General features: G+C 49.1%; 1 protein-coding gene across 1 annotated transcript in view; it reads right to left on the bottom strand.

Moving 5' to 3' along the window:
• Positions 1-763: 763 nt before the first annotated feature.
• Positions 764-21,868, bottom strand: part of LOC117740443 (receptor tyrosine-protein kinase erbB-4-like) — a 100,472-nt gene continuing 79,367 nt past the window's right edge. Inside the window, exons 20-27 of the mRNA XM_034546856.1 lie at positions 19,816-20,001; positions 8,236-8,391; positions 6,394-6,469; positions 6,013-6,159; positions 4,072-4,169; positions 3,819-3,989; positions 2,488-2,773; positions 764-1,572 (exon numbers count right to left, since the gene is read on the bottom strand). Of these exons, the coding sequence (XP_034402747.1) occupies positions 764-1,572; positions 2,488-2,773; positions 3,819-3,989; positions 4,072-4,169; positions 6,013-6,159; positions 6,394-6,469; positions 8,236-8,391; positions 19,816-20,001 (1,929 nt within the window). The remainder of the gene's footprint in view (positions 1,573-2,487; positions 2,774-3,818; positions 3,990-4,071; positions 4,170-6,012; positions 6,160-6,393; positions 6,470-8,235; positions 8,392-19,815; positions 20,002-21,868) is intronic.

Genomic DNA, 21,868 nt, shown 5'->3' with positions numbered 1-21,868 from the left:
GATGGAAAATTCAAGAAACGTACGGTATAATCCTATAGGCGAAGAGATTGAATATGATTGATCGGCTTTCAGCAAAAAGGCTTCCAGTGAGAGACGGAGCGTCTCTCACTGGAAGCCTTGACTAAACCATTTCAGTCCTTTTAGCCCCCATCGCACATATTTGCTGTTTTGCCTCACTCTACAAGGTCATTCACAAAACAAGATATCTTGACATGTCATAGACGGTCCGTTTGCTCATTTCAGAAACCCTTTCAAGCGTATTGTTCATCCTCAGACTTTTTACGCTGGAAAAATAACAAAAACGCCTCGTCCCTCTCGTGAATCTGACACCGCAGTGGCTGGCAGTGAGTTCAGGTCCCCTTAAGCCGAATCCATCTTGTGTCGACGCCGATGTCCACAGTGACGTCCGTTGTCATGTGTCCTTTTTTGTTTAAAAAAAAAAACGACCCGTAACCGTCACCGACATGGAGCGCAGTCTCTATCTACAGGACAGAAATGGACCGGATTTGGATGTAGCGAAGGTGCGTGAGTCTGAGCCGGGGTCTCGGTTCGGTTCGGTCCACCTCCGTGTCGCTACGGTCTACAGCGGATGGCACGTTGTTTGGAAAGAGTTGGATTAGGGGAGGCGGGGGGGGGGGGGGGGGGGGGGGGGGGGGGGGAGGCTCTGGTTGTGGCCGCTCCCCGTCTGTGTGGAACAGTGGAACTGGAGAGGATGTCTGGGAGGCGGGCCTCAGATTGAGGACCGTTGGTCAAGTGGAAGGGTTTAGACCACAGTGTTCCGCTGCCGGTAGGGTGGAGGCGGCAAGACGGTGCCAGATTTCAAGGAAAACTCTGACATGTATTCGGGGTTTTCAGCCACCGCCGGCCGTATGTGTCCGTTCTGTTTATAGAAGAGCTTGGCATTGGCGGAACCGCCCTGGGCGCCCTCGTGCGCCGTCGGGTTTGACGATTTGGGAGGCAAGCTGTGCTGCCAGTATTCTGGATTGTCAAAGGTCACCTTCAGCTTCTTCCCGCTGATTTTGCCCGCCATCAGTCCGTGCTTCAGCATGCCGGCGTGGTGCGCGGTGGCGTGGATCTGGTAGGCCGGCAGCCCGCCGTGCCCAATGGTCGCCGAGGTGGAGAGCGCACCGGACTGGCACGCCTGGGCTTGGCCGGTAGTTCCTGTTTGGCTCTGGCTGGCGGAGGCGCCGCCCGGATTGATGGTGTGGTGGCCGTGGAGGATGTGGGTCGGCGGGCCGTGGTGGCAAGGCATGCCAGATGGAGAGGGCTGGCCAGTGGGGAGGGGGTAGTGGGGCAGGCTGGTCTGGATGGTAAGCGGGAGATGGGAGCCTAAAGACGGGATGGAAGAAGGGGCGTGGGTGGGTAGGGGCAGACCATTTCTCCTCAGGGCTTCCAGGCCCAGCTCGGCGGGGCTGTGGAAGGTGTTGAGGTACAGCGGCTCGTTGATGTACTCATCCTCTCCTTTGGGCTGGCTGTTGGGTGTGCTGTGGTAGCCCGGGTTATCCAAGGCGTGGATCTCGCCATTCTTACGTCGCGAGACAAACGGGTTCTCCTCAATTGGATTCAGATATTCTGTAGCACAGATCAGAAAAAAAGGGGGGAGGGAGGGTAAGAAAGCGGAGAACAATAGAAAAAAAAAAAAAAAAAGGAGTTCATGAGAGAATAAGACAGACAAACAAAAGATCCACAGAAATCCAATCGAGAGAAGAGCAAATAAAAGAAATGGAAATTGAAAGAGAGTGGGAGAAAGTGATCACTCGCTAATGAGGCGAGAAGATGGAGATGGTAATGGCGATAATGGCAGCCACTCAGGACCAGACGGGCAACATGCCAGCAGTTCTTTGGCACAGGAAACTCCATCTGCCCGGGGTGGAAATGCCAGCAAATGACCCCTCTCTTCGGTGATTCCAAGCGCTATAATACTGGGGTGTGAAACCTATTGATTTTGCCCACTCTTCCTGCTCCTTGACATATCATCAGATGCATTTTGCTGCGGGCTTTGTTACATTTTTTTTTATCCGCTCCAAAAAAAAAAAAAAAAAAAAATCAAAGTGCAAGAGCGGGGCCGATAGACTGATTTATGATCAAAGGAAAAACATGACTCTGTAGCAGCTGACATACACCGGCGATATAATTTTAATCAATGGAAATGAACAGGCTAAACGAGATAGAATAGACTACTAAAGAGCACGTTTAGCTAAGGGATGACGGGGAAGAGGTTCAACCTGAAGTACACGCTGTCGAAGATGCACTTGTTTGAAGTGTGTTTATTTGCATTTCTATTGCACTGGGTTAATGATCTTTTACAGATTGGTGAGAAATTTATACAACGACGTGAGGCTATTATGAATTGTAGTATTATCTACATTGATTAAATACAACTCCTGAAATGCATCATCACAACAACGCCCTGCAGGGCCGCAGAATCTCTACCTGGATTTTATTTGTGCTCTGGATAATGAACCTGACGTGTTTCACCTCGAGTACCTGAGGAGGTCTTGTCCTTCATGGGCGTCATGTATCCGTCCTCGTCAGTGTCCCCTCTGGGCGCCCTCTCCCCCAAGAAGATGGTGGGGTCGGCGCTGTACCTCTGGCCCCCGCTGTCCTCTCCTCCAGCCTGGCTCAGGCTCTTCTTGTGCAGGCTCCCGTTGCAGCGCTGGTCCTCCAGGGCCGGAGCCGGACCCCCCGCGGCTTCCGGGCTCACGCAGGCTTGGGCACCCACCACGGAGGCCTCCGCGGGGCTCGGACCGCCGTCTCGATAGCCGAACTGGTTCTGAGAGACAAAGAGTTGGGTTGAGACGAGAAACTTTTGACGCGTTGCAGCTATTTGGTGATAAAAGAGCTGGAAGATTGTTTAACAAACAAAACTAAAAGATGTCAACAGTTCAATTGAACCGGAACACATTCCCAAGAGGAGAAGTTTGAGTCAGTTTAAGCCAGCTGTACGGGCCCCTGCGGCAAAGGAAGTGAGACTTTTAACCCGTGCAGCTGCCTGTTGAGGGCAAAACTTCTGACAGCGTAGTCATCAGCCTTAAGGGACTGTGAAGGGCAGCCAGGCAGAACTTGCGATTCAAGCACCTGAACCTCAAAAAAAGAAAAAAGAAAAAAAAAAAAACCCTGCAAGAAAATACAAAACATGACATGTGAAGCAAAGGGCTTCTTGAGGTGCTGCGTTGGCTCGCCGCGGGCTATTTAACCCAGGCCTCCTCCTCGGCACTCTTTTGCCGACTGCCAACTCGACAATTACAGGAAGAAAAACACGACTGAAAATAAGAACAGGAAAAGTCCTGAAGGTTTTTATCTGTCCACCTTCTTCCCAACCTCCATTGTCATCAACTTCTCTGTTCACCCCTTCTTCAAAAGCCAGTCGTTATCTTTTTTTCAAGTGCGGGCTCGAGACTCGATGACCCGTCTGTATCTGATGGATTTAAACAATGACTGTGTGTGGGCACGCAGAGGCTTTTGACTGCATAATCAAAAGGAGTGCCGTGGCGTTGACCTTGAACACGCAGGACCCTGGATGGAACAAAGAGCCGCTGGTAAACAGGTAGGTCACGGTAAAGGTGCACGGGATGAGGCCTCGAGGTGCACAGCAAACAGCAAACAGCCGAGCCGGCGCCTTGTTGTCTATTGTCCATCAGTGCATTGGAAGCTGTGAACCACCTTGAGCACACTTAGAGGACAGGGAGGCGGGCATTTGGGATAATAGCTGAAGGTTTTACGCGTGAAACGCCGTGTCATTTTTAAAGCAGTTTGTGAACTCAAGACGAAGACCAAAATATGTGAATGAAAAATGATTAGGTGTGTTTTTTCCTTACTCGGTTGGAGTCGACGCGAGGCCTGGTGGTGTATGACGGAGGGGCCGCGTTGAACCCCCGAGGCACCAGATACTCGTCAGCATCCGTCAGGTCGTTCAGGTCCTCCTCGTCCAGAAGGCTCTGGAAGAACTTGCTGTCATTTGGGCTGGGGAGCTTCATGCGGTCGTCTCCCTGAAAGTGACACAATTCACTGCGTTAGATATTTGAAAAGCCTTATTATCGAGTGCTCTGAGGCTGCTGAGGGGAAACACACCTGGATGACCAGGTATCGCTGGGGGTCCCGGGCCATCCTGCAGAACTCAGCGGCCAGCTCCTTGAACTTCGGCCTGCTGTCTGCGTCAATCATCCAGCCTGCGGAGGAGACAGAGAAGGACGGGCTAAAAACAAGACACCTGAATACGAATGAAACAATAATCCAGCACATTATATTTGACAAGCTAATGTTGTATGATAGTAAACAATTGGGCTGGTTAAGAGACGGTGAAACACTTGCAGTTATTGCTGATTCGTGCCCATATTTCTTCAAGATGTACTATATTTATCGTTAAAGAGACAAGCTCGCCCCCGAAATCCAAAATATCTGGTTCATCAAGATGATCTCCAGACTTTATTATTTGTCACGGTGCCTGGTGATGGAAAGCACATGACGCCTTAATAATCATATAAATAAAGAAAAAAAAAGAAGATGTTTGTCGAACAGACAGAAAGTGCAGCGTTTTCAGGGCTAAGTGCTTCGCTCAAGGGCGGTTATTAAGGAGGAGGAACGCGTCTCTTATCCTCTCATTCCCTGCAGGTGAGCTGGCAGCCAGGTGGCGTCTCAGTGGCCCCGATGTATGTTTAGTGGACCTGAGGCTCTCTCACGGAAAGAAACCCCGACCTTCCATCCTCCCTGGTGTCATTTCCCTCACTCCATTTTCGCCCTAGCGCCCCCCCCCCCCCCCCCCCCCCTCCCTACGCAGGCACATTACCTAAATGAGCCGCAATTACATCCGGCAATCAAACTCTATTTAATTTTTATTGGTGGGTGGGGCTGAGGCGGCGGCGAGCGACAACGCGGCGTGACAAGCGCGCCAAATCACAAACCAACGGCTCTCAGTCACCGCGTAATTATAATTAATGCGATGCCAATCGGCGAGGGGGGTGGGGTGGGGGGGGGGGGGACTCGAACCTGCTTCGGACTGTTTATGAGTTGGATAAGTTGGATAAGTTGGATAAGCATTACGGAGGGTAAAGACGAGGCCGCTCTAGGAGAATGAAACATGGGATGTTTGTCAGATATGTGCTCGAAAGATGACTTACACATCAGAACTGTGCGTGGCGTCCGAACCTCAGCGTTTATGACATTATTGTCCAGACATTTTTACATAGCACATACAAATGGAGGAGATAAATCAGTTGGCTTCGTCATTAGGCTGAATGGCCGCGAGGCTTTTCACGGTTACTTCTGCGCCATTGGCCATTTCTTCTTCTCATTTTGGGAAAAAGAACAATTATATCCACATGACATTGAAGTTTGATGAGATTTTTCCTGCCACCACCAGACGACAGGCAGCATAGTTGGGGTTCAGGGTGGAGCGATGACCAGACCAAGTAGCCGTTAGCCGGCAGATTGATTGGCTTGTGCGTCTGGACCGCTACCAGGTAATATGTGGGTGGAGGGCTCCACACCACGACCAGGGAGAAGACGGGAGGATTTGGTGCAGGAGGATGAGGAGAAGGCGTGTGGGGCTGGAGGGAGGTGTGGCAGTCCAGATGGAGGATGAAAACAGGGATGTGGGCTGAGTCCCCGTTGCAGACCACAAACCAGCATCTCTTTAGTTTCTCCGCCGCCGGTTTTTCATCTCTCCTCTTTTACATAATAACTCTCTCTTCCGGAATTGAATGGAAAGCCCCAGAGCTCTCACTTACCAGATGCATATTAAAAAAGAAAAAAACGCTTTTATTAAACTACGGCTCGTCTGCGACGCCGTCGCGTCGCGTCGGAACATGTGATCGACATTGATATTGCATCTTTCCATCAATGTTTTTTGGAAAGCATTTGGATTTTACGGGAATTTCATAGCTTAATCTGGTTATTTCATCGAGAAAGAGAGCGAGATGAAAATATCAATGTCATCCTATATAAACCCTATTTTGCGTGCACATCTTGTGTGTGTGTGTGTGTGTGTGTGTGTGTGTGTGTGTGTGTCCTCACATTTGACCATGACCATGTAGACATCGATGGTGCAAATGGGCGGCTGTGGCAGACGCTCCCCTTTCTCCAGGATGTCTGGGATTTCTCGCGTGGGGCTGCCGTCGTACGGTTTGCCTCCGAATGTCATGAGCTCCCAGATGGTCACTCCTGGGGGAGGGGGTGGGGGTGGGTGGGGGGGGGGGGGGGGGGGGACAAAGAGCCAGACAACAAGATGAGCAGAAAGACAAGGGGTGGGAGCAAATGTGCAAATGAAAAGGATAGAGGATTTCAGGTCACTGGCTTCCTTCCTCCCACACAACAAACAGTGACGTCCACACACACACACACACACACACACACACACACACACGGACGTACGGTTATGCACGTAGCACCACCCACCGTAACTCCACACGTCACTCTGATGGGTGAACTTCCTGTAGTGGATGCATTCCAGAGCCATCCATTTAATGGGCATCTGAGGACAGAAAGAGAGGGAGACATGAACGTCAAGAGGAGGGTCTCCTGGAATGAACCAATCAACGAGGAGCTTCTCATTCTGTTACACCTGAGCGGGATCACTTTCCCCATTATGCTATTTTGCTCAACGGGCAATGCCACGTCTTCCAATCAAGCGTCTGTGAGGTATCGGGAAATCGACGGTGCTTTCAACCATACTTTGCTCAATATTACACCCCGAGTACCGCGATTGATTAGCCTCAGTCGAGCCCCGGAGGATCATCAATAGCGAGCGTGCTTCTTAAGGCACTAAATGAGATCGCGTTGGGCAATTGCCTCACATAATCTTAATAGCCGGTGGGTGAAATCGCAATAAAAAATAAATAAAAATGGTCCCTTTGACGTTGCTGACAAGGACAACGGCACACATCGTCATAAGATTTCCATATTGACTGTAAGTGGGGGGTGTTTCAGCCGCGTAGTCCACTGAACAAGGCAATTATCTGGCGTTTTGCATGTGATCGCACACACACACACACACTCACACACACACACATTGTCCATTTGAAATACAGCCCCTGCCACACACACACACACACACACACACACACACGCGCGCCCGCCCTGCTCTTCAGGGACGAGGCTGCAGGTTGGAAAATGTGGCGCGGCGCCTTCACCGCGTCCTCCATGTTGATTTATCTGTCGCGGGCGCATCTGTTATCGCGGCACACGCGTGTATCTGCCGACAGCAGCTCCCATTTGTCAAGGCCTCGGCGAATACCCACACGGAGTCAATCACTCAGATGGTTGCGTCGAATCTCTAGCTAGTCGCATTTACGGAAACCATTTATTTTTTCATTTGCCCACTGGTACCAGTGGCTACCTGCGGGGCTGACGCGGCGATGAACAAGCCAATTAAATAAAGCAAATTGGGACAATCGGGACAATTTGCATTGAACGTCTCAAGCGAGGAGAGGGCGCTTCTGATTAATGTGGTCTGGTTCCCCAAACAAAACAATCTGATTGGAACTGCGGCTGCTAAATTGCATGTTATTGAAATTCAGTGCACTGGGTTTTTTTTTTTTTTTTTTTTTGGACTGCCCGGCTCTTAAATTGGTAAAGATGTCGATCCACGTACCCGATTTAAAATATTGTCATCTTTTTCCTTTTGTTTGAAAAATGTTTTCTCAAATCTGTCCCCTCTACTGGGTTTGAATTCTATTTCTATGTTCCCGAATGAAACATAAATAAATAAAAGTTAGTAGTGACCGCTCTTCTTAACCGTTACTGCAACCAAAACTAAACATCTGAACAAGACGTAAGAATTAGAGAAAGAATTACATAACAAATGCTGTAAGCGTATTCATCATAAACGACTTATGAGTATTCAAATGCAAACGTTTATCTTCCGAGTGCGTAGGTGGGTTTTGTGTATGTAACGTGAAAACGCACACAGCCGTAAGGCAAACTAGACCATTAAATGTTGCACGCATGCAAACATGCAAATGTGCAGGTCATCTTTTCTTCTTCAGATAATTCATTTTCCTTGTTGCATCTTTAAAAAAAAAGAAGAAACAATAGAAATGTATTTTTATTTGAATCCTTCGAGACGCACGCACAAATTCAGAGACACACAAAGGCTTTTCGAACCCCCCCTCTTTTATTACTTTGTGTGTGTGTGTGTGTGTGCAGTATTTACTACTTATGTCGACCGTCTTTTTCCTGGGTTCAGCGCACACACACACACACACACACACACACACACAGGCCTCCACTTACACCAACCTTGCCCCCGTCTGCGTTGTACTCCTTCTCGTCGGCGTCCAGCAGCCGCGCCAGGCCGAAGTCGGTGATCTTGATGTGATTGGGCGACTTCACCAGCACGTTGCGGGCCGCCAGGTCCCTGTGGACCAGCCTCCTCTCCTCCAGGTACATCATCCCCTTTGAGAGAGAGAGAGAGAGAGAGAGAGAGAGAGAGAGAGAGAGAGAGAGAGAGAGAGACTGTAAATCTTCTCGCGGAGCCGTTAATCATTTAGGATTCCGTGTTCGGAGCAGTTCGACGTCGTCGATGAGGTAAATGTCAGCTCTCACAGAAAAGTATTGCCATAAATGTCATCATCATTAACCGGCACGCCCACCAAACATTTAGATTCAATATTTCATCGTTATCACACCTCATTTTTAATACGACAGAGAGAGAGAGAGAGAGAAAAACTCTTTTAATAACGTCCCGGGGATGTCAGAGAGTCAGAAATGTGAACTTTTGACGTGTTGAAAATACATAAAAAAATTCCTGCATGGTGAAAGATACTATTTGAAAAGGGATCAGTTTCTAGGTAAGATTGTTAAATATTGATGCGGGTGAAAAGGCATATTCCAAGGCTGCATTTCTCCCCACCTGGACCGGGCAGCGTGTACAACTAGAAGGATAAAACAAGCTGGCTTCAGGTGCGTAACATCAATTCTTGTAACGTGTCCAACTCCAGCGCAATCGTGTTCAGTCGTAACTGAGGCCATGTCGCCTCCTTGTCCCCCCCCCCCCCCCCCCCCCCCCCACCTGCACCCCCATCCGTAATTGGAGGCCATTTTCAAGATGGCTAGGCAGAGAGAACAATGGACGTCCTCCCAATTTGTTCACGTTGATTAACACCGAACGGGCAAAGCCGAGCTGAACGAAACAGACAGGCAGACGGTCAGACAGGCAGACAGGCAGACAGGCAGACAGGCAGACAGGCAGACAGGCAGACAGGCAGACAGGCAGGGCCGGTCCAATTGAAGTGTATTAGACTGGATGTTAAACAAGTGGAGGCCACTTTGCGGGCGGATCAATGAAAACACCTCGACGAGGAGGGAGGCGGCCATTGTGCTCAGCAGACAATGACACGTTCCAACCCGAGCGAGAGAATCGTCGTCCACATGAAATGCTGAAAACACCGACTGCATGTGTGTGTGTGTGTGTGTGTGTGTGTGTGTGTGTGAGCACATATCGAGGTTGCCCGTCCCCGCGCCAACCTCCCTCCCAGACGAATGTGAGGATAAATCGATGGAGCGCCGACGTCCGGCTCGCCGCTGGCTGAGCCCTCATCCATCATCCGGCGGGCCTCGCAGGAGACCGACGAGGCAGACGCCACGCCGGGCTGACAGAGACCACCCGGAGACCACCTATATACGTTGAAGCAAGACATATTTCACCGAGCGTACTCCATCGCGCTCGCAATATTTTCTATATCTGTCAGTCTCGCACTCTCGGTTATCTCCCAGTTCTTACCCTTACAGCCCTCCCCCACACACACACTGTCCTGGGACAAGGCGCCCCCAAAACAACCCGCCTCGAACTGAAATTGTATTTAAAATAGATTACTTCTGGGGGGGCATGCCGATCGATAACAAATGCTGATTACAATAAGCCCAAAGACCGCCGCGCCGCGCGATATTTATCCCCCCGATGTCAACGTCCAGAGGAATTAGGAATCAATGGGCCCACATGGTCCATTAATACACGTCGGCTTAAAAGTGACAGCACAATGAGGGGAGGCCATCGCGCTGACAGGGGGAATGTACAGCGGCTCAAAGAGCCAATTCATTTTCAGCCACTCCGGGGCGGTAAACACCAGCGTCCCAGTGGAGGACGCGGGGGGTGGGGGGGGGGGGTCCCGCTGATTTAACACTGCTTAAGTGTTACAATCCCCGGAATTGGATAACTTGTGATTGCATAACTTGTATATAGTAGATGATACAGGAAGTTGCAGGGGAAGTAATTAAAACCCGCCAACTTTGGTCAACACCATTACTGTTCCATTCAAAAACCACCACATCACCTGTGTGTGATTGACAGGTAGAGATGGGCCCCTGTCGGGTCTGGTCGAGCTTGTTGGGTTCACTCTGGGGGTCATCTCGTGAATTCTTGGAGCAGGTTTGAGGGAAATTGTGCAAAAATCCCACAGCTTGAATGAATAGTGAATGCCCGGAAGCCCAAATTCCCGTTGTGCTCTCTCTCTCTCAGACATTATTATTATATCTTTTTTCTCCTGTGGAGAAAGCAAAGCCGAGCACCACTGGGCTCAGAGTTCAAAGTATATGTTTCACGGCTGACCTTTGAAGGCAAGAAGAAGTGTGTGTTGATGTACAAAAAAACTCCTAAACAACAACACATTCATGTGAAAAAAAGTATACCTGTATGCATTAAGCAAAGCTAAAACTTATGCTCTCGTCAGGTTTGCAGACACTAAGAATCCGCGCAAAAAGTCTCCTAAAGTTCACATCAGAGCCCTTAAGCACTTGCCTACTTTGCAGCGAGACAGTCCTAAGCCCTTGTGGACTTAACAGAAGAGCATCTTAAAGTCTGTGACACCGTGAGACCGCAACGTTCAACCTCAGGGAAGGTCAGTGGGAAAAGAAAAACAAGGCGGCAGTGAGCATGCACAGATTTCAAAGGGGGGGGGGGGGGGATGGGATCTGATTACATTCAGATCTATAAAAGAGACAAATTTTTCGAGTTATTGAAGCAAAAACTTAACTTTTTGTACGACAGCTTGACAGGTTCGTGAAAAAAGGAGCTCAAAATACAATGTTAAAGCTACAGTTGGCATCTTTGATACCTTTTCTTGACACATTTGCTCAAACTGTCACTATATCTTAACAGCAGTGCATTAGACAGATAATGTGAACAAAATTAATAGGTGCTCACGCCGTTTAGTGCTCCTCGTAGCATTTGCAAGATTCCACCTCGTCCAAAGAAAAACAACCAATCAGAGGAGCCTCTAACGCAGCTGTCAATCACTGCTCGTGCAGCTTATGTCGCCGTATATCACCACAAATGTTTTTCCGAAAAACATATTTCAGTGAAAAATCAAGCTCCGCCCACCGACCGAGCAAACGCTTCTCATTTTGCGGCGGAACGGTTCGCTAAAATATGTTTTTTTCCGGAAACATTTGAGGTGAGAAATATTCGATCAGAGCTGCATAGTTTGACAGTTTGATCGAAGCCGTGATTGACAGCCGCATTAGAGAGCGCCCTGCTCTGATTGGTTGAATCTTTTTAAATGCCTCTAGGAGCACTACAAGGAGATTTTTCTTCACAGATTGTCCGTCTCTGTCGGGGTATAGCAGCAGCTCCAAAAATGGCATCGCATACACCGTGGTTTAAATGTTGTCGTTGACAAAACATGCGTCATTCCCTTTGGATTTTGGAATTAGTTCATGTTGACATGAGGGTCAGAAACAGCAGCAGATTTTAATATATTCGTCCGGTTCAGCGAAGGCCTCCATTCCCAGAAAACACCTACTTTGTGAAAGGTCCCTCTAGTGTTTCTCCAGCTCTCACAGCACACTGAGCGCTGCACGGGAGCATCAAGGTTAAGGACCGGCAGCACTGTTGCACATCCCAAATGACACCGGGTTATGTTTGAGGCCTGAAGTGCATGAAGTACTATAGTATAGTTTGAAACTATTTTCTTTAAACAATGAACTTTTGACCTTTGCAAGAGTCAGAGTGTGCTTTAGGACAAGACGGCATCCCTGTCCCAAGTTACTTGTAAAGCCAAATATGCCAAAATGTGATCTTTAGCATCTTTACATCCAACTCACATCTTCACGTCTTACACACAAACGGTTGATTATGACACTCGACTCAACAGGAAATAAGGCTTTGAATTACTCGTTTCCTCCGTTTAGGAGTTAAGTGAAATGACATGCGAGAGTGCCGTGAATACTTTATACTTATCTAAAGTTCAAGGCAGGTCTGTGACCCCTCAGCCCCCCCAATCCGGCGAGGACTGAAGATCTGACTCTTCGGCAATTGAAGAAAACAGGGGGGGGGGTGGATGATGTGGAAGAAAAGACGCTGTGAAGAAAGGTGAGCAGCTGGACGGTAAGTGGAGAGAGAGGAGGACGGACACGATGGAGTACAGCAGGTGACAAAAATTCAACTCAGGTCTCCGGCAGATCTGCTGTTTGTCTGCGATATTACCAACGCGAGCTGTGCACACGGACATGAAATATCTATTCGGTAAGACGGTTCTGTTTTTGTTGCCAGGCAACATGCTCATCGGCGGTTAACTTGTTTTAATGATACACGACTCGTGGGTACAAACGCTCGCGTCGTGTCCACGACCTACAGCTTATTCACACAATATTGTCAAGAGAAGATGGAAAATAAAAGGCAGCGCGAGGGTGTCTGTTTACACCGCATGGGTGTGTACCCCCCCCCCCCCCCCAGCCGCAGAGCCCCACCGCCCCGGAGAGGCAGCGACAATGTGAGCAATGTGGGACTGTCCGCACGCCGAGAACTGGGACCAGTGCGATAAGGAGCGCGCACAATGGGCCTGCTCAGGTGGTGCAGGTGGTCGTCTGTCACGCGAGATAGAATTCCCACAGAGCTGGCCGCTCCCCAAAGCGTGGAAGAAAAAAGGTCCAGAGACGCCTCTCTTTAATCAGGTGAACGCTCACACAGACGTTATTCTGAAACCTTGTTGTGAAAGATCTCCTTGGAAACCAAAGGAGCTCCAAAAAAAAGTGCGTCACCGGACGGCTTTTTCGGATGGTTAATGGACGACATTATGAACGTGCCCATAATGTGACATATACAACGACAGCTGCAAGACATTGTGTGTGTGTGTGTGTGTGTGTGTGTGTGTGCATCTGGGGGAGATAACGCAAGAGGTTTAAATCCCCCCCCCCCCCCCCCCCCCCCCCCCCCCCCCCCCCCCTCTCTGCGGGAGTGGAGTTTAAGTACAATGTCGCGCGACAATGATGCTTTCGTTCTTAATTACCTCCACCTCAAGAGAGGAGCTCCGTGGCCATGATCTCAACTCCCCCCGGACGGGACAGAGAGAGATCCATCCCGAAATGTCACCGCGCAGGCAATAAAAGAGCGCTGCCGGCAGATTTACATGAGCAAATGTCAATCGTTTTTTTTTTTGGTGGGGGGGGGGTGGAGCGACTGCGGTGGGATTAGATGGGTGGAAACAGAGCGGCCTGATCAATGCACCCCTCTTTTGAGGAAAAGACGCCGGCGCGAAGCTGCGATTCCTCGAGGTTCACCTCAAACTAGTCGATGATCGGCTCCAGTGAAAAGACGACGTTTTGCAGCTGGACGTCGTCGCCCGGGTGGACGACGCTGTCATCCTCATTTCAAATCAACCGGGCTGCACGCGAGGCCTGGAAGTTATGAGATGCGAGTCGACCGGCCCACCAAAGGAGGACAACATTGTTCTGTTGGCATCAACGCAGGTGCACGACGCGGGTTTCTGCATGTACACGAGTGCTTTACGACATGATTGCGCCTGCGTGGGGCGCACAAAGGAGCATTATATCCCCTTTGTTTGTCTACAATACGCCCCCCCCCCCCCCCCCCCCCCCCCCCCCCCGGCTCGCGTCGTAGAAAATGGAAGCTTGATTGCACAGGAATTGAACCAGATCTCCAGATCTCAAAACGGGAGTTGCCGGAGAGAATCCCACGCGTCTAACGAGGCTCGGGGCTTCTGGGGTAACCGGTGAGAGAGGTGACCGATCCAATCAGGCCTTCACCACCCAGTCAAATCCCTCCCCTCATGCATCCTTGAGCGCTGCTGATCCTTACAGATAATTAGAAAGAACCGTGGAGGGGGGGCTCTCCAGGTTTTGTGGCATCAGCAGGGACACGTGCACACTCCTGGGGAGTGTGTGTGTGCGTGGGAAAACTGCTCAGGGTGCACATTAGTTGGTTTTGCTTTCGTCCCACGGATGTAGAATAGCATTATGGGTCGCACTGTTTGGTAATCACGGCGTGATGGGCTTCCCGACAAGCTCGGAGACGCAGAGAATTGTGGGACTGCATTATTAATGAAGCCCCTGGGAAGTGAAGTGCTGAACATGGATCACCACCATAGAGCCTGCTGACAGTATTAAATTCACTATAACTTAGTATAATGTGTTTTAAGTGAAAATACAGACTGGAATAAAAGAAAGTGAATGGCACTGAACACATCAATAATTCACTGTATAAATATATACATATATATATATATATATATATAAATATAAATATATATATATATATATATAAATATATATATTTGCTGGTAATAATAGTTATTTCAACCAAAATGATAATGAAATAATATAGGCAACTGCAGCTTTAAGCAACAGAAGAAAGAACCAAGAGGGCCTTGAGTTGCAAATGACCCAATTCCAAGGTCAAGTTTACACTTTGATGGTTCCATTTTAATCCAACGCAACAATAATCTGTCACCTTTCAACTCCGTCTGCTGAAGAAGACCATTAACAGGTCTGGGATCAGCAAGGAAGCGGTCTTTGAGGTGAAATTCCCAAGGTCAAGCAGCTCTCTCTTGATGCTGCAGTGTAGAAAACAGGTTTTCATCCAAAATGGACCTGAAGAAGCCCAGAATTGGCTTTGGGGGAGAGGGGGGGATGCATGTGCTTAGTTTTACACATACATATTATTTTATTTATGCACACATGCCTCCCAGTGCGTTTAACCACAACTCAGCACAGTGTTAAGCTCACCGCGGAGTCAATAGCGCCCGTCGGCATCCGGGGGTCGCCATGACAACGGAGCGCTGCTCTAACTGGAGGGGTTTCCCTGCAGGGCAATGTCCTGCTATAATGCCGGTCCAGGAGTTCGCCGATGGGTATGTGTGCACGAGGCGCTCCACTCCCTCACCCCTCACCCACCTATAGATACGAGGCCCCCGTCAAGCAGCCCCCCCTCCCCCACCCGCCATAAAAAACAATCAAGACCCTCGTCCAGCCCGGGCTTCACTGCCAAAGACAATCATTTCACCGGCAGGACAGCGACTTGCCGAATCTATTTTACTTTCATTAGACTGAGAGGAAGACACAGAAAGAGAGAGAGAGAAAGTGAGAGAAGAGGGGAGTCAAATTAAAAGACTCCCGTAGCCTTGCATACGCTCAGTTCCGATCCCATATTTAATTCAGTGATTGATTTGTTCATTAAAATACATCCCAAACCTAATTATTCCATTAATATTCCAAAACCTAATGAAAAGAAAATACTCTGTATATATGTGTGCGTGTGAGAGGGTGAGAGAGATAAAGAGAGAGAGAGAGAGAGAGATGAAGAGAGAGAATCAGTTAGTGAGTGATAAAGAGAAGATGGTGACAAGAGGGAGACGCAGGAGGAGACGGAGAACGAGGTCATTTTTTTTTTTTCTTTCTTTTCTTTCCTAATTTTCTACAACTACACACACAGACACACACACAGACACACACACACGGACACACACGAGGTCACTTGAGGATGCGTGGCTCGGAGTGGGTACTGCAACTTTGAACTCCGATAAACATGAGCGAGCGCATGGCCTCCATGGAAACAGAGAAACGGGCCCATTTGTGAAAGGAAAGGAGACGTAGCTGGAAGAAAGGAAAGGAAAGAACGGAAGATAAAAGAAAAAAGAGGAAGAAAAGAATAGTCAAGGTAGTTGAGGAAATAGAAGGAAAGGAGGTATGAAAGGAGGTAACTGAACAGAGAGATAGGAAAGGGAGAAAGATCGAGACTAATAAATTAGAGGCCGCACAGATCCAACGAGACCTCTGTGTGTGTGTGTGTGTGTGTGTGTGTGTGTGTCCTGTATAATGTGAATGTGTGTGCGCCGTAAAGCGAGCGTCAGTCATTGTGTGTGTCGGTGGGAGTGGGGCAGCCCTGAGTGTGGCCGGAGATTAATGGGGGCCATTATCTCAATGCCCAAAACACTCAGTGATGAAGAGTCACTGCCTGGCGACAGGCCTTGGCCAATCCATTTGCGGCGGTAGCGGTCACCTGCCCGGGTCAGAGCCCACATACGGGGTTCGGGGGGGGGGGGGGGGGGGGGGAGAATGCCACAACAATAGGACAGTTCCTCTCCACCTGGTTGGTATGGTTACGCATCTATTGGACAGTCAGTAACGTCCCCTCGAATACACTTTTGAGATGCTCGTGCTTCAGTATTTCCGTCGCGTGCCACTTCCTCGTTATTGCGCTACATTTTTTTCTGCTTCAGGTAAATATTCCTCCTTTAGCGTCAAACATCCCGGCGTCATCGTGTTGATATTTCCTTCCCTCGCGTTGTGATATACCGTGGAATGATGATTGGAAGGTTTTTCCTTTGTCTCGCTACTGAATGGGCGGCTATGACGGGAAATTCCTAACAGCAAAGTAATGATGTTTTACGTTCCTCGATTCTCGTCGCGATGGAGAGCAATGAGGGGCTTTTTTTTCCTTCTTTCTCTGTGTTCGTTGTCCGGTCTCACCTAGAGTTGCGTGGGCCGTTCTTTAAATTGAATTTCCCTCGTTATTACAAAAAACACTGGAAACTTGGAGAAGGAAGCAGAAGCAACCGGAGCTGAATCACTCATGAATACTTCCAATCGTGGAATTGTAGATTTTCTGACAAGTAATTGAGGCATTGCTCCTTTTTACTCAAAAGAATAGTTTGACAATTTGGGGAAAATAAATACTTATAATAATCTGATTGGACCCTAGAAGTGCAATTGTGTTATTTTCAGACAGAGCCAGGCTAGCTGTTCCCCTGTATCCAGTGTTTATGCTAAGCTAAGCTCTAACCGGTTGCTGGCTCCGTCTAATTGCCCGACTATTCCTTTCCACCTTAATAATTGCTCTACTGGTACTCATAATACAAGACATAATATATAAGTGCTATGGTAAGTGTCTCCACTACATCCTAAGAGCCTCTGTATTCTACTGTCTGTTATTTAATTGAATCCCTCCTGTATCTCCTCGTCTATCTTAACAACACCCCTTTTCAAAGCTAACTAAAGACCGAGGGGAAAATGATTTCCTTGGAAAAGGACGCTGTTTTCTCCTGGAGGACAGGCTCCCTATCATTACCTTGAGAGTGCAAAGATCACTCAGAGTTATTTGCTCACGTGTCCGAACGCACACGTGCTCGGACACGATGTCTCGGGGGCCACGCGATGGAGGATCCAAGAGGCTAATAAAACAGAAGAAACAAGCGTTCTGGCTGTAATGCTGTGGGCATTTAGCTCGACTGCATGTGCTCGGGTAGTCTGGTCCGGACCGCATGCTGCTAGATGGACTCCCTGCTGAAACTGGGAACGCATACCGGTGTCAGAAAGGAGTGGAATCTAAATTTAATCAAATTCGAGCAGCTTGGCGCGGCTTAGCTTCGTTTTGAGCTGCTAGCGGCTCAAGGGACGGCCATGGTTCTCTTAGATGGACTGCCATGGAATGACCTCATAGACACTCTGATGTGAAACAAATGAAGCCATTAAATGATGTCAATAATGACAACGTAAGTCTAAGTGATGTGTGTCCATTTGAAAACCAAGACGGACAGAAATGGAAGCGATCAAAGGCCAGTCGGGTAAAAAAAAAAAAAAAACGCTGATTTGATTCCCAAAATTCACTCAATGAAAACTAATTATCAGGCTTTGATTTCCAATCAAATCGGTCAAGCGCCTTCGTCCACACGTCGACATCGAGCCACGAAGACGGGCGCTGCGGTTATTGCAGTCAATCACAATCAAGCCACGACCGAATCGAATGTCACGGAGCCGTGCGGGTCGAGGTCGCTTGTGAATAATGCTCCCTCTTGCTCTTCCTCACTTATAGAACCACTAAGAAACTGACACTTCCCCTCTCGCCGCCGCAGGTGGAATCGAATCCAATTACGGCAATAAGTACCTGCTTAAGTAACCTGCTCCTCGTGCTCTTGGGAATCATCCATCACGGGGGAGTAAAGGGTTAAGACCTCCCACAATAACCCCATCAGCCCGCGAAACCACAGCTCTCATCCCCGACTTAGACAGATATATTGCCTTTAACGACGACCAATATGAATCGATTGCAATAAAGGAGTCCTTTAGAAAGAGGACACAATCTGAACAAGGGCACGGCGGGTCATTTATGAACACGCAATGTAGTGGGTTTTTTCTTTTCTCTTTTATGACTCCAGGTTGGGGTTTAAGAGCAAAAAAAAAAAAAAGAAGATTAATTTGAAGTCTTATGAACAGCTGATATCTCAACACGTTCTCACTTCCAGCATAGTTTTACATAGTTTTAGTTCCAAGTAGACAACAACACCACTTGGGTTGAGTAAAAGCTTGTGGTTTAGGTTCAAATAAATGTGTAAAATAAATATGCCTGTTACGTAACACAATACACCTTCTCTATGTTAATCAATTTACCTCAAACGATGAATATATAGCAAGAGCTCTAAGTAAAAACATTTATATGCATCTCTGTCACAGCTCCCTGGCTCATACGGATCATTTATCTGATCAGGGATCTGCATGTGTCCCCGGAGACGATGTTTCCCAGTCGCCTTGTGTGTGACGGGGAGTACAACGGCTCATTCCAGTGTCACTCACCGGCGTAACGGATAGCTCAAGATGCACAAAGCAGTTATGAATAACTGACCCCGGGATTGCTTAATATAATGGCATTGTGATAAATGGATGAGTGGCCTGCATACGCAGATAATTTGGTTTGACCAGTGAAATAACCGGGGAGCGTCGCCCATCTTCAGAATACACAAAATCAACATCTCGTAGAATATTAACAGTTGTTGTTTTGTCTAAAAATCCAATCAGGCTGATCAGTGCCAGCGGTAAATCAGCCTAGGGTGGTGTGTGTGTGTGTGTGTGTGTGTGTGTGTGAGTGTTGGTGGTTGCCTCTGCGTCACAGCAGATGCCTGCACTTCATGTAATAGCACCCCTACTGCCATCCCAGAGTGATAACTGAGTCGAATCTCACCCGGCAGTTACACTATCGAGCAGTCTGGCCGCGTCGACTTCATTTGCAGAGGAAACACAAATGCTTTCTGGGTAAGCAAACGCACACGGGCGAATATATCTCAAGCCTCACTGCTGCTTCCACGGATCCGGGTGCAGATTCTGTTTGTGCGGAGGAGGAGGAGGAGGAGGAGGAGGAGGAGGAGGAGGGGGGGGGAGCGCTTAATTTGTTCGTTTCTTGCGCAGTCACTCATTCCCCCGAGAGAATAATGCGTGTTGATGCTCCTCTAAGACAGAGTTCAAAGCAAATTAGGCATGTGTGCCGCCTGACAGCGTCAGTGGCCCTTCATGGCGCTGTGGAAATGATCAGCGTGTCGAGCGGTGAGGATAATTAGGATCAACAGGGGCGAAGTGGAGGAGATTAATAGTAAAAAGTCAACAACAACAGACCAGCGCTCTGGGATGTTTCTTCTTTTGCGGCTCACGCTTTGGATAGATCTCGATACAATGCCGACAACAACCTGGATAAGTGACCCGAAAGGATCTTGTTCTGGTCGACCCTGAACGTGTCACCGTCCGTCACATTCTGGCTTGAGGGGGGTGGGGAGCAAACACAAATATGTACAGTGTACACGTGTCTCTGTCGTCTCCTACCTTGGCGATCTGGACACACCAGTTGAGCAGCAGCTGCGACCCGATGTTGTCCTTGTGCTCGTGCACGTAGTCGAGGAGGCAGCCGTGGGGCATGAGCTGGGTGACCAGCTGGATGGTGGGGCTCAGGCAGACGCCCAGCAGACGCACCAGGTGGGGGTGCTCCATGCTGGCCATGATCAGGGCCTCCTGGGTGAGAGGGGGGGAAGTCGGGACAAAGAGGGACTAAGAAGGTTGTTGCAAAATATAGGAGCGTGATATTCTACATAACCAGTAACTGAACTTCAAGCTTGTTCTTACCAAAATGCACCTTGGGAGACCATGCATCTATTACCCGCGGATAAGACTCCCCTACTCGGGGGTGGAGTTAGGTGGATACATTTAGACTTGTGGATTTATGACTATATCTGCATGAATAAGCATCCGTCCACAGAGTATTCCCACCGAGCGAGAGAATCCTGCAGAAATCCCCCTTCAAAGCTGCACAAACGCAGCCTTTTGTCATCTATATTTCAACATGCATAAACCACAGAGGTTTCTTAGCTGGTGCACCGACGCCGCTGAACACAGAGACGGTTTGATACGGCGTGTAAATGCATCCCCCCCCCCCCCCCCCCCACCCCCACCCCGTCTCATCTCTCTCATCCCTTCCTGCGGCAGATGGCCGAAGAGGTTTCTGAACAGTTGGGACTCAACGTCGGGTAATTGTTATTGCGGCGCTGCGAGCAGAAGGATGTGGTGGCGGTGATGAAGTGTTATGATGGCGAAGGGCTGATACTCGTGGCCGGCGTGAATATGCATTATGGCGGAAGCAGAAGCTGCACCCGGAGTCCACGCTTAAAAAAACGCTCACTTCAGTCGCTTCCCCTCTCTCTCTCTCTCTCTCTCTCTCGTTCGCACGCTCCCCGCATGTGGACACGCTCTCCTGGCAGCTCTCCGAAAAAACACTCCACGCTCACACACACACACACACATACACACACACTCAAGGACACACTTGCACTCCCTCTTGCTGTGTCTGCGCAAGGCGAGCGGTCAGACAGGAGGAGGAGGAGGAGGAGTATATCCAGGCTCGGCCCCCGGGGCAGCTGATAGACGGATGAGGTTCCTTTTTAAATTTAGGTGCTGAAGAATGAGCTTAGAGGGGAGAGTGGTGGCGGTGTGGGTGTGAGTCGATTAATTCAAAACAGGAGAGGAAGGGGGGTAATAGGTCGTAGAGAGGCTTTTGGCACCATCAGTGGCCTGATTTAAACAGAGTCTCGTGGCCCAAGGTAGTGCCACTACATAAAACCACCTGCCCCCCCCCCCCCCACCACCACCACCACCTGCCCCTCCCCCCGACTCGTAAACTATGTCCGGCTAAACTCTTGCAATGGCGTTCAACTCCTGGTGCAAGCGGTACGAGGACTGTTGTGTGTGTGTGTCTGTGTGTGTGTGTGTCCACGCTTGTTTGGTTCCTTTCTCGTCTCCCTGAGCGCTGACCTCCATTACTGCCAGCTGACCCTCCTCTCCAAACTAGCACACACACACACACACACACACAGACAGACACACACAGACAGACACACACACACGCGCAGCACACACGTTATAAAATGCGTATGCATCGAAACGCCCTAATTTAGTGCGCCACTTTAGGCCTTTTCTTGAAATAATCAACTCGCTCGCTCAAAATTCAAATTTTTTTGCCGACACAAGCAAATCAGGGTGCAGCTCCCGCGAGCGAGGACGCCGCCACCCGGGGAGCCTCTTTGTTGGAAAGTGCTCGTCGTTTGGTTATTGGTGTTTATACGTGTGGATCTTCGGAGTGTGTTTGGAGCCGGCACTCCAGTGGCTAGTTTCCCAGTGGCGAGGCGTGAGCCTGCCTTTAGATTGCTGTTTAACAAGCCGGCAGACGGAGCATATTGGCTCTGGGTGGACAGAGACCCCCCACTGGGAGAAACAGGGGAAGAGGGAGAGGAGGAGAGGAGGAGAGGATGCAGGGAGAAAAATAATAATGGCCAGAAAAGGGAAATAAAAGATGGAGGCCCAGCGTATTCGACAACTCCCTTTAATT

The sequence above is a fragment of the Cyclopterus lumpus genome, chromosome 2, assembly GCF_009769545.1.
Source record: "Cyclopterus lumpus isolate fCycLum1 chromosome 2, fCycLum1.pri, whole genome shotgun sequence".
NCBI lineage: Eukaryota > Metazoa > Chordata > Actinopteri > Perciformes > Cyclopteridae > Cyclopterus > Cyclopterus lumpus.
The sequence above is the reverse complement of the archived record's forward strand: the minus strand, read 5'-3'. Positions and strand labels throughout refer to the sequence as shown.